Source organism: Balaenoptera physalus, assembly GCF_965194825.1.
Source record: "Balaenoptera physalus genome assembly, chromosome: 8".
NCBI classification, from domain to species: domain Eukaryota; kingdom Metazoa; phylum Chordata; class Mammalia; order Artiodactyla; family Balaenopteridae; genus Balaenoptera; species Balaenoptera physalus.
Window position 1 is genome coordinate 532,793 of NC_138887.1, and position 17,316 is coordinate 550,108.

The 17,316-nt window shown below is 43.1% G+C and overlaps 1 protein-coding gene across 1 annotated transcript in view; it reads left to right on the forward strand.

The window, feature by feature from the left end:
- The window catches only part of ABCA13 (ATP binding cassette subfamily A member 13), a gene marked incomplete at its 5' end in the record, with an annotated part of 329,842 nt that overhangs the window by 141,927 nt on the left and 170,599 nt on the right, over positions 1-17,316 (forward strand). Inside the window, 3 exon segments of the mRNA XM_082473913.1 lie at positions 15,147-15,284; positions 16,193-16,330; positions 16,333-16,366. Coding sequence (XP_082330039.1) covers positions 15,147-15,284; positions 16,193-16,330; positions 16,333-16,366 — 310 coding nt within the window.

Genomic DNA, 17,316 nt, shown 5'->3' on the forward strand with positions numbered 1-17,316 from the left:
AGTAGCATTAAAAATAATGAAGAAATAGGAAAAGTATGATTTTAAAGAGAGGGAAGGCCTTTCAAAACATTATGCCAAGGACATAAGCAATAAAAATCACTAGTTTTCATTATAAGAATTTAAATTAATATTTCAAAGTATCCAAAGAAAAATGACAATATGCTTTGCAAAGTTATGAAAGAAAATTGAAATTCTCAGGTCAAAGTTTAAAAACATAATATCTCAGTGGAAATCCTAGCAAATAACTTGAACCAATTATTTATTAAAAAGTAAAGTTTAAATTTAGTGAATTTATAAAAAGGTTTAATGAGCACACAAGAGCATAGATTTGCACATACCTAGAAGACAATTTTTTCTTTTCTATGTTAAAAATGACAATAACTAGTGCAGGAGATAGACTGTAAAAATTGACTCTATGTTTTGTTTTTTGTTTTGTTTTCTCAGAATGCTAAATAATTTAAGAAGAGGAAAAGATTGGCGGGGTGGTGGTGCATACAACAGCACAGAAGGGAGAGAGACATGTTTTCGGAGCAAAGCAGCCTGGTGTTGGCCAAGAGTTTACTCCAGTGGTTTTGTCGAGGAAATGCTCTTTCTTCCCATTCTTCCTTTAAAAACTGTGAGAGGCTTGGTTCTGTCTTCCCGGAGGAACTGAAAGAACAGACCCTTGAGTGAAATGTGGACGTGCTGTGAGCAGGTGTCTTTCGAAAGGTGATGATGTGCCCTGGAGGCGAGATGGACCGTGCATGTGCGCTGAGATCCACCGGTTTTGAGCTGGTCCTGTCTGCTCGGCGCTCCCGCCTGGCTCCTGAGAACTCACGTGTGTGTTCCCCCTCTCCTCTCATCCCCATCTGTGCCCGTCCCCGCACCTCCTGGCTCTGCTTCCTGCTCCAATGATGAGTTTGCATGTTGGGCTTGTAGAGAGATGTGGTCCTTCTTGTTTGGACCTCCAGATCTCCTCAGAATGAGGTTTTCGTTAATTTTCTAAGTTTTGCTGCTTCTGGCAGCTCTGGACACTGGGAATCAATCACCTGGCCGTAGGCTATGCCCAGTTCCCCAATCACTGCCTCGAGGGAGGGGAGGTTTGATGAATGGGTGCAGGGTGGAGAAGTGATGTGACCACGACTGTCCAGAAGATGCCCTGGAGAACAGGGTCTGGGAGTTGGTGGAGAAAGCTCAGGGGCAGGACAGACCAGAGAGATGCTGCCACCAGAAGAGGCTTCTTGCAAGAGCAGCAAACACCCAAAGCACTGACCCCGAAAGAATCTAAAGCAGGGTCTCAGAGAGATATTGGGGCATCCACGTCCATAGCAACGTTGTTCACAGTGACCAGAACGTGGAAGCAACCCAAGTGTCTATCGCTGAATGAATATGTAAATAAAGTGTGGTCTATACATGCAATGGAATGTCATTCAGCCTTAAAAAAGAAGGAAATTCTGACCCTTGCTACAAGGTGAATGAACCTTGAAGATATTATATGCTAAGTGAAATAAACAGTTACAAAGGGATAAATTCTGTATGATTCTACTTATATGAAATACCTAGTGTGATGGTTAATTTTATGTGTCAACTTGACTGGACTAAAAGATGCCCAGATAGCAAGTGAAACATGATGCCGGGTATGTCTGTGAAGGTGTTTCCAGAAGAGATTAGAATGAGTGAAGCAAATGGCCCTCAGCAATATGGGTGGGCATCCCCCAAGCTACCCAGGGTCTGAATAGAACAGAAAGGCACAGGAAGGGTGAATTTTCCCTGTGCTTAAGCTGGAGCATCTCTCTTCTCCTGTCCTTGGATGCTGATGTGCCTTGGGCCTTCAGACTCAGACCAGGATTTGTACTAGCAGCCTGCCCTGGTTCTCAGGCCTTTGGGTTTGGACTAGAACTGCACCACTGGCTCTCCTGGGCCTCCAGCTTGCAGACGGCAGATGGTGGGACTTCTCAGCCTCCATGACTGCATGAGCCCAATGTGTCATAGTAAACTTCTGTCTATGGACACACACACACACATGTATGTATATATGTCTTCTTGATTCTGTTTCTCTGGAGATTGCTGAGTGACATACCTGCAGTAGCCAAATCATGGAGACAGAAAGTAGAATGGGGGTCACTAGAGGCTGGAGGAGGGGGAGGTGGGATGGTACAAGGTGAAAGCAGTTCTGGAGGTGGTTACACAACAGTGTGAATGTACTTCACATTCCTGAATTGTTTGCTTAAACACGGTTAAGGTGGTAACTTGTGTGATATGTACTTTATGATAGTTAAAAAAAAAAGACTGAGCCCTTGAGGGAGGTGTCTGGGGCTCAGAAGTCCCACTTTGTAGATCATGTTTCAGGGGAAGAAAAGGGAGCTTGGGCGAGCTCATGGAGGAGGGGAAGTTGGCTCAGAAAAGCTGAGCGATGGCGGGAATGCTGGTTGGTGAGGAAGCACTGAGTCATCCCTTATCATGTGAGTCAGCGAACTATCAGCCAAGCTGGCGGTTTCTAGAGAGCCTTTTATTTTTTTCTGAAAGGTAAATCAGGTCAACTTGGGGCTCAGAAGGGAAGGGAAAGCTGTCTTCCTTGAGGGGCCAGGAGACCTAAGAGCCCAATTTGCTTATCTTTTGGAAGGACCGAGGCCACGAGGGCCACGCTGGTCCGGGGTTTTCTGGCATTGGGTTGGGGGCCACTCTGGGTGGTTGAACTACTGGCTAGATAGGAAGACCAGAGTGTATTCCAAAATCAAACATCAAAACTCCAAGATCGTTGTAACACAGGTATAAAAACAAAAAGACACAGAGTCGGCCAAAGATGGCAATAAATATTTCTCCTTTTTTTAATCATGAAATTCCTGATTCTTCTGTTTCAAAAGTTAAAAGAACAATTGCAGTTGGTAATTTATATATCCTTAAATAACACAGAGTATTTATTTTCAACTTTGACAAAGTCTGCCAATAATAACAAAAAATAAAATTGCTAGGAAATATCAGTGGGCTCTCAGATCCATAAGTAGTAATTACAATTTCTAGGTGTTCCCTGACTCAGTTTGCTCTTTTTAAGACAAATATTTTGTAACACACCCTTGACTCTCTTGAGATGAAATTCACAGATAATAAAGCCTACCTGCACACGTGATACCTGCAGATGATTTAAAAATTAGTGTAATGTCTTAACTGTAATATAAAAGAGAAAGACAAAGTAATTCGTAATGAAATAATATACGAATTCTCAATGCTCAGCCATGACTTTATTAAAACACAAAATGAGGTAGGTACTCGGATGCTCGGAGTAAGTTTATATGTTTAAGGGAAGAAAAATGATCAGAAAGCATTTGGTACTACAAGTAAAAGAAACAGAGGAGATAAAGATAGAGAGTAGAATAAAGCTAATATTCAGGTAAGTAATGACAGATAAGACTCACTTGTATATGATAAAGATGGAAATAACTTTAATTAAAGTAGGAAAAATTAGACACAAATGGACTGGTTAAAAGAATGATATTTTGGTAAATGATCTGGGTCTTATTTAAAAGTGTACGATCAGATAATTCCCCGTGTCATCTCACAGGGCTGGTAATGATGAAACGGCAGATACATCCGTCTTATAATTCCACCCCATGTCAGGGCCTCCACTCAGACTCTAGATTTTTAGACTTTGGTTATCGTGTTCTGTAGTCAGTGTCAGGAAATGGAGGGTGGACTGGACAAAAGAACAGTAATAAAGAGGGTTCATGGAGAAGACACGGGGAGATGCCTGGGAACAGCATCAGAATAAGATTGAAATCTAACAGGAAGCCTCCCTATGAATCATTTGAATGTGTAATTTTTATACAATGGATTTCTTACTGTGCTATAATGCTATATATATATATATATAATGACAGTAACGTAAAATAGTTTTCAGAAAACCCTTATTAGTAACATTTAGCACATTCATGAAACTATGCTAACTTTAAGGGCATTTGGTTCCAAGTTTGTTGGAAGCGTCTCAGCTCTAACACGTATTGTGGGTCACGGGCTGTGCCGTAGCCACAGCTGTGCTGCCCCGCAGACTCAGACAGCGAGCCGGCATCACACCCATGATGGGATGTGGTTTCCCGAAATGATGAACAACTTCCTCATCAAATAATCTCCCACTGGGTTTTAAAGTGGTTGCATTCCTGGAAAATTCTGTGTGTAATGGAACTGCCCAGGGGCTTTGGGTTTATGTGTCCTGCACTCACGTGACCATAAGAGCTTGTCCCTTGCGTGAGTGCAGGCGGTGGTCTCACAGGATGCAGGCCAAGGACAGGTCTTTGTTGGGTTGGGTTCTGTGCCTTGTGGGACTCCTCCCTTCCCACATGCCTGCCCATTGGAGGGGATTTGTGCAGCCCTTAGTCACTCATCAGGCCTTTTTATTTTCCGTGTTTCTACTAATCTGACATCCTGGGCTTTCCTGACTCTGGAGGGATGGCCCCCTAGGGCGAGCTAATCCCTGGAGACAGTGAAGGCTTTGCTGGTGGGCACGCCTTTCACACTTAAGACAGCCTCTGCTGCAGGTTCCCACACTCAGGCCACTGTCCCCTGCCCTCCTCACCCGGGCCAGGGCCAGGCAACCGGGGCAGCCCTGTGCCCAGAGCCCACGGGCATTACTCAGACTGGCCGGTCCTAAGTCTGCTCGCCCTTTCCTGCCACGGAAACCACAATAGAGGCTGTTGCCCACGATTTCCCTGGCTTCCTCTGCTCCCTGACTGACTCTGCTGCTTCCCTGTGAGGCCCTGCAGGGTGAGGCACGTCCCCTCCTCTTGAGAACTGTGACGACCAGAGACTCTGCTGGCCTCATTGTGCCTGAATAATAATAAAGCCTACGTTTAAAACTACCCGTTCACTCTGCCCACCCAAAGCATCCCTTCCCACGTGTCCAAGACAGCCCTGGGGGCTCCTAGCCACTTGGGGATCAGGACAGTCACCGTGTGAGGGTCTCCCCGGGTAGGAGGGCCTCCCCAGGTTGGGGGGCGGGTGGGAACTTCCTGTCTGTCTCTCTCACATGCTCACACGTGTATATACACCGTCACACCGGTGCTTTCTCTGCATTCCCTTGTCTTTTTGATGAAGCGATGGTGTAGGAACGCAGCCCAGCGTTTCCCAGGCTGAGTGTCTGACGGGGACGCCCTGCAGACCCAGTGTTATACATCACATGGTCTCCCCGCCTGCAGGGCCCTGCACTTCACTCAGCTCACGAGCAAGCATCTGGTCCTCCCGGAGTTGGGAGTTTTGTTTCATAAACTCTCTTTACGTGCCTCCAGTGGGATCGGATTCTGCCCTATCCGTCCAACATCGCCGACTTCTTCCTTCACCACCGTCCGCTTGGGGGCAGTGCTGATCAGCCTCCTGGCCCCATGGGCTCCGGCGTCCCCCCTCGAGCAGCAGAGCTCGGGAGGAACTGAGGGTCTTGGCAGTTGTTAACGTTCCCACAGCACTTGGTAATGTGAGCAGGTGCCCAGAAATCAGGCGTGACTTCAGGAGCAAAAGCCCAGGGTGGAGGAGCGCCGAGTGGCCTCTGTGCCAAATGGGACTCGGCAGCTCCCCATCCGCTTAGATTAATAGGTTCATTAGGAGGATTTAAAAGTCCAGACAGAGCAGAGCGACGATGGGCTACTTAGCAAATCAACCATTAATATTCAGTTTATCTCTAATTTGTTTTTCTAACTCGGCATGGCCTGCAGCCATGACCCTGGCCCGGGCCTCGTGCACCCGACCTGGACCACCCAGCGTCCTCCCAGCGCCTGCCAGGCCTCTGGGGGCCTCCCTGCCTCTGCTGATCCACAGTCTGTTCCATCCCCAGCGTCTGACCCCGCCTGCTCTTCTACCAGGCGGCGCTCGCTCACCCTGGGGTGGGAAGTGGGGGGGGGGGTGGTATGCTTCCAGCAGGAAACCGCTGCCCAAAGGCCAGAGGGAGAGAAGGCGCCGCCGGCCCCGCAGACCGGGTTCCCTGATGCATTCGCTGCTCATCCTCTCCTTGTGTTTCCGCAAACGCATCATTCACACGAGTGTCCAGGACCTGACTCTCGTTCCCACTGGGTGGTTGAAGAGGGTGGGGCCCAGGAGCTGAGGCGGGCGAGGCTCTCTGCTGATTTGAAGGGGCAGCAGCCTGTGTGCAGGTGGGCAGGTGCCACCAGAGGCCACCCGGCGGTTCCCCGAGTGGCTTTTTAATTTTTTTAGCAGCAATAATTTTATTAATAAAAATGAGAGCGATCGCTTATAGTATTTGCTTTGTCTGGTAAATATCAACTCATTTAGCTACTTAATGCTCATTATCATCTCCATTTTTACGGATAAGATAACTGAGACATAGCGAGGTTATTTAAAACTTAAATGGCAGAACTAAGATTCAGACTTAGCCTGGCACATAGCCAATGCTCTTAACTGCTACAGTGCCTTGCCTTCTTTTGGCCCAAAGGACTGCGTTCCACCCAATTAAATAGGGCATTCCAAAATACTTTTCTTGATTTAGTTGATAATATAGATTTTAAATACACAAAATGTCAGTAATATAAGGACTAAAACATTTAGGAGGGTAGAACATTTTAGTATAATTGCTTTTCGATAGAAGCTGAGAGGATTTGGCATCATAATCTATATTATTGATGTTAATTTGACACTCTAAGTCACGAATGACTTTTTTTTTAATTTTTAAATTTCATTTATTTTTTTATACAGCAGGTTCTTATTAGTCATCCATTTTATACACATCAGTGTATACATGTCAATCCCAATCATCCAATTCATCACACCACCACCACCACCACCCCTGCCGCTGCTTTCCCCCCTTGGTGTCCATACGTTTGTTCTCTACATCTGTGTCTCAATTTCTGCCCTGCAAACTGGTTCACCTGTACCATTTTTCTAGGTTCCACATATATGCATTAATATGCGATATTTGTTTTTCTCTTTCTGACTTACTTCACTCTGTATGACAGTCTCTAGATCCATCCACATCTCTACATCTGACCCAATTTCGTTCCTTTTTGTGGCTGACTAATATTCCATTGTATGTATGTACCACAACTTCTTTATCCATTCATCTGTCGATGGGAATTTAGTTTGCTTCCGTGACCTGGCTATTGTAAATAGTGCTGCAGTGAACATTGGGGTGCATGTGTCTATTTGAATTATGGTTTCCTCTGGGTATATGCCCAGTAGTGGGATTGTTGGGTCATATGGTAGTTCTATTTTTAGTTTTTTAAGGAACCTCCATATTGTTCTCCATAGTGGCTGTATCAATTTACATTCCTACCAACGTGCGAGAGGGTTCCCTTTTCTCCACACCCTCTCCAGCATTTGTTGTTTGTAGATTTTCTGATGATGCCCATTCTAACTGGTGTGAGGTAATACCTCATTGCAGTTCTCTAATGATTAGTGATGTTGAGCAGCTTTTCATGTGCCTCTTGGCCATCTATATGTCTTCTTTGGAGAAATGTCTATTTAGGTCTTCTGCCTATTTTTTGATTGGGTTGTCTGTTTTTTTAATATTGAGCTGCATGAGCTATTTATATATTTTGGAGATTGATCCTTTGTCTGTTGATTCGTTTGCAAATATTTTCTCCCATTCTGAGGGTTGTCATTTCGTCTTGTTTGTAGTTTCCTTTGCTTTACAAAAGATTTTAAGTTTCATTAGGTCCCATTTGTTTGTTTTTATTTCCATTACTCTAGGAGGTGGATCAAAAAAGATCTTGCTGTGATTTATGTCAAAGAGTGTTCTTCCTATGTTTTCCTCTAAGAGTTTTACAGTGTCCAGTCTTACATTTAGGTCTCAAATCCATTTTTTAAAAAATTTACTTATTTATTTATTTTTGGCTGTGTTGGGTCTTCGTTTCTGTGTGAGGGCTTTCTCTAGTTGCGGCGAGCAGGGGCCACTCTTCATTGCGGTGCGCGGGCCTCTCACTATTGCGGCCTCTCTTGTTGCAGAGCACAGGCTCCAGACGCGCAGGCTCAGTAGTTGTGGCTCACGGGTGCAGTTGCTCCGTGGCATGTGGGGTCCTCCCAGACCAGGGCTCAAACCCAGGTCCCCTGCATTGGCAGGCAGTCTCCCAACCACTGCGCCACCAGGGAAGCCCTCAAATCCATTTTGAGTTTATTTTTGTGTATGGTGTTAGGGAGTGTTTTAATTTCATTCTTTTACATGTAGCTGTCCAGTTTTCCCAGCACCACTTATTGAAGAGACTGTCTTTTCTCCATTGTATATCCTTGCCTCCTTTGTCATAGATTAGTTGACCATAGACGTGTGGGTTTGTCTCTGGGTTTTCTGTCCTGTTCCACTGAACTATATTTCTTTTTTGTGCCAGTACCATATTGTCTTGATTACTGTGGCTTTGCAGTATACTCCGAAGTCAGGGAGTCTGATTCCTCCAGCTGCATTTCTTCCCCTCAAGACTGCTTTGGCTATTCGGGGTCTTTTGTGTCTCCATACAAATTTGAAGTTTTTTTGTTGTAGTTCTGTAAAAAATGCCATTGGTAATTTGATAGGGATTGCACTGAATCTGTAGATTGCTTTGGGTAGTAGAGTCATTTTCACAATATTGATTCTTCCAATCCAAGAACATGGTATAACTCCTCATCTGTTTGTATCACCTTTAATTCTTTCATCAGTGTCTTATAGTTTTCTGCATACAGGTCTTTTGTCTCCCTAGGTAGGTTTATTCCTAGGTATTTTATTCTTTTTGTTGCAATGGTAAATCGGAGTGTTTCCTTAATTTCTCTTTCAGATTTTTCATTGTTAGTGTATAGGAATGCAAGAGATTTCTGTGCATTAATTTTGTATCCTGCAACTTTGCCAAATTCATTGATTAGCTCTAGTAGTTTTCTGATGGCATCTTTAGGATTCTCTATGTATAGTATGTCTTCTGCAAGCAGTGACAGTTTTACTTCTTCTTTTCCAATTTGTATTCCTTTTATTTCTTTTTCTTCTCTGATTGCCATGGCTAAGACTTCCAAAACTATGTTGAATAATAGAAGAAATAGTGAACGTCCTTGTCTTGTTCCTGATCTTAGAGGAAATGCTTTCAGTTTTTCACCATTGAGAATTATGTTTGCTGTGAGTTTGTCATATATGGCCTTTATTATGTTGAGGTAGGTTCCCTCTTTGCCCACTTTCTGGAGAGTTTTCATCATAAGTGGGTGTTGAATTTTGTCATAAGCTTTTTCTGCATCTATTGAGATGATCATATGTTTTTTATTCAATTTGTTAATATGGTGTATCACATTGATTTATTTGTGTATATTGAAGAATCCTTGCATTCCTGGGATAAATCCCACTTGACCATGGTGTATGATCCTTTTAATGTGTTGTTGGATTCTGTTTGCTAGTATTTTGTTGAGTATTTTTGCATCTATGATCATCAGTGATATTGGCCTGTAGTTTTCTTTTTTTGTGACATTTTTCTCTGGTTTTGGTATCAGGGTGATGATGGCCTCATAGAATGAGTTTGGGAGTGTTCCTTCCTCTGCAATTTTTTGGAAGAGTTTGAGAAGGATGGGTGTTAGCTCTTCTCTAAATGTTTGATAGAATTCACCTGTGAAGCCATCTGGTCCTGGAGTTTTGTTTGTTGGAAGATTTTTAATCACTGTTTCAATTTCATTGCTTGTGATTGGTCTGTTCATATTTTCTATTTCTTCCTGGTTCAGTCTTGGAAGGTTATACCTTTCTAAGAATTTGTTCATTTCTTCCAGGTTGTCCATTTTATTGGCATAGAGTTGCTTGTAGTAGTCTCTTAGGATGCTTTGTATTTCTGCTGTATTTCTGTCTGTTGTAACTCCTCCCTTTTCATTTCTAATTTTATTGATTTGAGTCCTCTCCCTCTTTTTCTTGATGAATCTGGCTAATGGTTTACCAATTTTGTTTATCTTCTCAAAGAACCAGCTTTTAGTTTTATTGATCTTTGTTATTGTTTTCTTTGTTTCTGTTTCATTTATTTCTGCTCTGATCTTTATGATTTCTTTCCTTCTGCTAACTTTGGGTTTTATTTGTTCTTCTTTAGTTCCTTTAGGTGTAAGGTTAGATTGTTTATTTGAGATTTTTCTTGTTTCTTGAGGTAGGCTTGTATTGCTCTAAACTTCCCTCTTAGAACTGCTTTTGCTGCATCCCATAGGTTTTGGATCGTCGTATTTTCGTTGTCATTTGTCTCTAGGTATTTTATTTCCTCTTTGATGTCTTCAGTGATCTCTTGGTTATTTAGTAACATATTGTTTAGCCTCCATGTGTTTGTGTTTTTTACCTTTTTTTCCCTGTAATTGGCTTGTAATCTCATAGAGTTTTAGTCAGAAAAGGTGCTTGATATGACTACAATTTTGTTAAATTTACTGAGGTTTGATTTGTGACCCATGATGTGATCTATCCTGGAGAATGTTCCATGCACACTTGAGAAGAAAGTGTAATCTGCTGTTTTTGGATGGAACGTCCTATAAATATCAAGTAAATCTATGTGGTCTATTGTGTCATTTAAAGCTTCTGTTTCCTTATTAATCTTCTGTTTGGATGATCTGTCCATTGGTATAAGTGAGGTGTTAAAATCCCCTACTATTATTGTGTTACTGTTGATTTCCTCTTTTAGAGCTGTTAGCAGTTGCCTTATGTATTGTGGTGCTCCTATGTTGGGTGCATATATATTTATAATTGTTATAGCGTCTTCTTGGATTGATCCCTTGGTCATTATGTAGTGTCCTTCCTTGTCTCTTGTAACATTCTTTATCTTACAGTCTATTTTATCTGATATGAGTATTGTTACTCCAGCTTTCTTTTGATTTCCATTTGCATGGAATATCTTTTCCCATCCCCTCACTTTCAGTCTGTAGGTGTCCGTAGGTCTGAAGTGGGTCTCTTGTAGACAGCATATATATATGGGTCTTGTTTTTGTATGCATCAGTGAGCCTGTGTCTTTTGGTTGGAGCATTTAATCCATTCACGTTTAAGGTAATTATCGATATGTCTGTTCATATTACGATTTTCTTAATTGTTTTGGGTTTCTTCTTGGAGGTCCTTTTCTTCTGTTGTGTTTCCCACTTAGAGAAGTTCCCTTAGCATTCGTTGTAGAGCTGGTTTGGTGGTGCTGAATTCTCTTAGCTTTTGCTTGTCTATAAAGCTTTTGATTTCCCATCGAATATGAACAAGATCCTTGCCGGGTAGAGTAATCTTGGTTGTAGGTTCTTCTCTTTCATCACTTTAAACATGTCATGCAACTCCCTTCTGGCTTTGTAGAGTTTCTGCTGAGAAATCAGCTGTTAACCTTATGGGAATTCCCTTGTATGTTATTTGTCATTTTTCCCTTGCTGCTTTCAGTAATTTTTCTTTGTCTTTAATTTTTGCCAATTTGATTACTATGTGTCTTGGTGTGTTTTTCCTTGGGTTTATCCTGTATGGGACTCTCGGTGCTTCCTGAACTTGGGTGGCTATTTCCTTTCCCATGTTAGGGAAGTTTTCTACTATAATCTCTTCAAATATTTTCTCTGGTCCTTTCTCTCTCTCTTCTCCTTCTGGGATGCCTATAATGAGAATGTTGTTGCATTTAATGCTGTCCCAGTGGTCTCTTAGGCTGTCTTCATTTCTTTTCATTCTTTTTTCTTTATTCTGTTCCGCAGCAGTGAATTCCACCATTCTGCCTTCCAGGTCACTTATCCGTTCTTCTGCCTCAGTTATTCTGCTATTGATTCCTTCTAGTGTATTTTTCATTTCAGTTATTGTATTGTTCATATCTGTTTGTTTGTTCTTTAATTCTTCTAGGTCTTTGTTAAACATTTCTTGCATCTTCTTGATCTTTGCCTCCATTCTTTTTCTGAGGTCCTGGATCATCTTCACTATGATTATTTTGAATTCTTTTTCTGGAAGGTTGCTTATCTCCACTTCATTTAGTTATTTGTCTGGGGTTTTATCTTGTTCCTTCATCTGTTACATAGCCCTCTGCCTTTTTATCTTGTCTATCTTTCTGTGAATGTGGTTTTTGTTCCACAGGCTGCAGGACTGTAGTTCTTCTTGCTTCTGCTGTCTGCCCTCTGGTGGATGAGGATATCTAAGAGGCTTGTGCAGGTTTCCTGATGGGAGGGACTGGTGGTGGGTAGAGCTGGCTGTTGCTCTGGTGGGCAGAACTCAGTAAAACTTTAATCCACTTGCCTGCTGATGGGTGGGGCTGGGTTCCCTCCCTGTTGGTTGTTTGGACTGAGGCGACCCAACACTGGAGCCTCCCCAGGCTCTTTGGTGGGGCTAATGGTGGACTCTGGAAGGGCTCATGCCAAGGAGTACTTCCCAGAACTTCTGCTGCCAGTGTCCTTGGCCCTGTGGTGAGCCACAGCCAACCCCCACCTCTGCAGCAGACCCTCCAACACTAGCAGGTAGGTCTGGTTCAGTCTCCTATGGGGTCACTGCTCCTTCCCCTGGGTCCTGATGCACACACTACTTTGTGTGTGCCCTCCAAGAGTGGAGTCTCTGTTTCCCCCAGTCCTGTCGAAGTCCTGCAATCAAATCCTGTTAGCCTTCAAAGTCTGATTCTCTACGAATTCCTCCTCCCATTGCCAGACCCCATGGTTGGGAAGCCTGACGTGGGACTCAGAATCTTCATTCCAGTGGGTGGACTTCTGTGGTATAAGTGTTCTCCAGTCTGTGAGTCACCCACCCAGCAGTTATGGGGTTTGATTTTATTGTGATTGCTCCACTCCTACCATCTCATTGTGAATTCTCCTTTGTCTTTGGATGTGGGGTATCTTTTTTGGTGAGTTCCAGTGTCTTCCTGTTGATGATTGTTCAGCAGTTAGTTGTGATTTTGGTGCTTTCACAAGAGGGAGTGAGAGCACGTCCTTCTCCTCCACCATCTTGAACCAATCCCACCATGTGGCTTCTGCAGCCTCATATCCTCAGACAGCCTTGCTGCCCCCCTTCTGCTTGTGGAGGAGAGGAGACAGCCGTGTGCCCATGTTGGGTGGTTGTAGGACCCTGGATGATGCCCGGGACAGAGTACAGGGCAGTGCCGGCCGTGATGTGATGTAATTACCGATCTGCTACTCCCCCTTGCCCCCCGAGGGATGGTTATTAGTGTGTGGGACCTTGGAGAATATTCCACCTGCTCTAGTTGGTTAGGGCTGCGTCACAAAGTACACAGACTGCAGGGCTTAAACAGGAGACACTTATTCTGTCACAGCTCTGGGCTCCAGACTCCAGGATCCAGGTGTGAACAGGGCTGGTTCCTCCCGAGGCCTCTCTCCTGGGTGTGTGGACAGCCGCCTTCTCCCCGGGTCCTCACATGGTCATGCTTCTGTGTCTGTGTCCTGATTTCTTCTTCTAAGAACACCAGTCCTATTAGATCAGGGCCCACCCCCATGACCTCATTTTACCTTAATCACTCTTTAAATACTGTCCCTCCAAATACAGTCACATTCCGAGGTACCAGGGCTAAGACTCCAACAACCTGTAACAGGTGGTAAATACTGGGCCAGATGCCAGCTCAGCATCTTCCTTCACATCAAAAGACAAGGGACCCCCCCCATGCTTTCCTTTGTGGTCACCTCTTTGAATCTTTTGCATCGAGTGTGTGATTGTGTGTCTCTTCTGTGCTCAATGGTCAAAGTGCTAATACATAAAACAGTCTGCACAGAGGCCTTTATCTCTTCAATCACTTGTAGAACTTAGACCAGGCCTCATACATAAGCTAGGCTGTGTTAAAGAAAATTGATAGGTGTTAATAATTAAATCCACTTTCGTTTCAACGTATAATGGGGCAAAGTAACTATTAAGTGGATGAAATGAATTTGGAGGATCTGTTTGAAGAATGGCCATATACCTCATATAGAAATGTTAGCACTATGAGTTATCCTTCTCTGTAGGGTTTTTTTTTTAACATCTTTATTAGAGTATAATTGCCTCACAGTGTTGTGTTAGTTTCTGCTATATAACAAAGTGAATCATCTATATGCATATGTATATCCCCATATCCCCTCCCTCTTGCATCTCCCCCCCACCCTCCCTATCCCACCCCTCCAGGTGGTCACAAAACACCAAGGTGATCTTCTCGTGCGATGCAGCAGCTTCCCACAAGCTATCTATTTCACATTTGGTAGTGTATATATGTCCATGACACTCTCTTACTTCGTCCCAGCTTACCATTACCCCTCCCCATGTCTTCAAGTCCATTCTCTACGTCTGTGTCTTTATTCCTGTCCTGCCCCTAGATTCATGAGAACCATTTTTTTTTTTTTAGATTCCATATATATGTGTTAGCATACAGTATTTGTTTTTCTCTTTCTGACTTACTTCATTCTGTATGACAGACTCTAAGTCCATCCACCTCATTCTCTGTAGGCTTTTAATTGATTAATTCCTTCAGCTTTTAATAGTGTCTAGTAATCCATGCAGACAGCAAAGGCAGGAAGAGTGACAGCTAAATGGGAGGGCAATGGGGAACATTCCACAATTATTTAATGCCAGTTTCACTTTTAATAAATACCTGCCTGTTTACTGAACACCTGCTCGGAAGACGTTTTGGGGGAAGGGTACGTGAGGGCATCGCAGGTGGCTGGGCCAGGCTGAGGAGGGAGGCTTGGGGCTGATGCTCTGTACCCCATGGTCACTGGTCCGTGTATCAGATGTGGATTGAACAGGTTAAGATGGGATAACATTTTATAGTGATTTAGCTAAGATATCCTACTACAGAATCTGAAATAATTGGTATAGACGATTTTATTTACAAAGCAGAAATAGAGACATAGATACAAAGAACAAACGTATGGATACTAAGGGGGAAAGCGGGGGTGGGATGAATTGTGAGATTGGGATTGACATATATACACTACTGATACTAGGGTGGGATGAATTGGGAGATTGGGATTGACATATATACACTACTGATACTATGTATAAAATAGATAACTAATGAGAACCTACTGTATAGCACAGGGAACTCTACTCAATGTTCTGTGGTGACCTAAATGGGAAGGAAATCCAAAAAAGAGGGGATGTATGTATACGTATAGCTGATTCACTTTGCTGTACAGTAGAAACTAACACAACATTGTAAAGCAATTATACTCCAATAAAATTTAAAAACAAAAAATAAAAAAACCCCAAACAGAAAACAAACAACAAAAAGAGGTATTCCACTTTAGAATCTTCTAAGTAGAAAAAAATTGAACTAATTTCAATTTATCTTATTTTTTAGGAACTTCCAGTTTAAGGAAACCATGGTACTTCCCCTTCACTGTTTCCTATTGGCAGGATGTGTGTGGGTTGGTGGTGAAAAGGCAGATCGTGGCGGGTTCTCACCTGTTCTTCTTCAGTGGGGATGTAGACAGTCAAGGTTGGTAACGAGGAGTGTAGTTGGAGGTGTGTTTCTCCTTCTGGCCAGTTTGGTTTTGTTTTTCATTTCTGGTTGAGCCTTTGTAACCGTGTGTGCACTGCTGCCCAGAGGCCCACTTTCCACCTCTTGTGGGCAGGAACCCTGGTGTTAGTGTTACTGTTTACAGCATCCTCTGTGCATCATGTGCATTTGTGCACTATTGTAATTCAGCAAAATGAAGCTTCATTTCTAACATTAATTTGTGTAATAAATAGAAGCAAAAGTCCCAGGTGTAACATACTTTAGAACGTTCAAAGTGTTTCACAAGTGCTAGTTTATTCGAGGCTCCATGAGAGAGATTATCGCTGCCCCTACAAATGGGGATGTGCTTCCCAGGAGACTGGCAGGGGGCGGCTGGTCCCCACCCCAGTCCTTTCGGGGCCTGGGGCTCATCCACAGAGCACACCTTAGCAGGAATCTATGAATAAACAAGCCCCCATCGTGACAGTTTTATAGTGTAAGTCAATATTGTAATTTTTTTCTGACTGCACAAGTAAAATATGAATCTCACAGAAAATTTGGGACAGCACCACCTAGTAATGGTCACCTTCTCTGGAGACTGTCAGTCGTGTGTAGCTAACCTGCCTGCCATCATTCCTCTGCATATATACAAACACCTGTGTGTGTGCGTGCGTGTTTTTATTTTCTTGCAAAATGTGTAACATAGGGTACAAACTTTGTAGTCAGTGATTTCACTTAATTTTTGCCATCATATAATCTGCCTCTTGATTTTGGTAGAGAAAGATTTTTGAATTGCTTTGCAAGTTTCGCAGAGCTACAATTCAAGCCCGAGGCAGCCACTGAGTTATTAACTGTGAATGTTGCTTTGGGGGCTTTTGAAGTCCCCTCAGGGTGAATTGCATCTTCATGCATGCAAAATGGGGAAAGAGAGCTGGAAGGAGGCCCCCCAGGGGTTGTCCTGCTTTCTGTGACCAAGGAGCACGTTCATCACCAGGCAGGGGTCCAGGACCTGACCCTGACCTTCCACAGGGACCAGATCACTGCCCTGTGGGCACCAACAGTGCTGGGAAGACCACTGTCATGTGCGTCCCACTCCCTCCTGAAACCCGGGGCTTTGGTTCTTATGGATACCAGTTTACCTGTGAGACAGAGGCTAGATCCCGTTTCTTCCTTTTTTTAATTTCATCTCAGTACAGAGTTTAAAGACACAGCAGAAAGACAGACCTCTCGCTAGAGCTGCCGTGGGTCTGAGCAGACTCAAAAGTGGGGGAGGGACTTTTTAAAATAAATTTAATTCTTTTATTCCCTAAAAGATATTCACGGTTTTACTTGGGCCTTTGAAAGTCCTATAACATTTTTTTTTTTCTCCTACGAAGTTTAACTCTGATTGCATATCTAGAGGAAGATGAAATTTGCAATGACGTTTGGAATTTTTTAACACCTGAGTATTTTTCGTTTTCATGTTCTGCTTTTTGTGTGGTTGTGTTTTTGTGAAACCTTTATTTTTGATTTGGGATCCAATGGCTCCAGATTTGTTTAAAGAATCAAATCATGTGATCCCAGAGAAAGGATGATCTCAAACATTCATGGCCCACAAAACAGCCCTGAGCTGACTGTGGAAATGGGGCGTGTTTAAGGCCAAACCACACAAATTACTGAATTTCTCTTTTGAACAAGTGACTGTCTTTTTGTTCTTTATTAGTAAGACTAAAGTATGCTTAGTTAAAGCAAGAAAAGGGAGTATTTGCTTCAGAATTCTTATAGGTAGAAAACATAAAGCTTCAGAAATCTTTTACTGTGAAAATGTGGAAAGGTTTCTACTTTCCTCAGATGCTGAAATAGAGTTGAAGATTTCGCTGAGTACTTTTTTAGTGTTTTCAGATCAGGAAAGTAAACGTTGCTAAAATAATGACTCAGAAAGCCAGCCTCCACACTGTGCTTTTACTAATGCACATTTCCTACAAGAAAACCTGGAGCTTGTGTTTAGCACAACGACGAGAATCAAATCAGGAGTTTCTCGATGTTTCGAGGG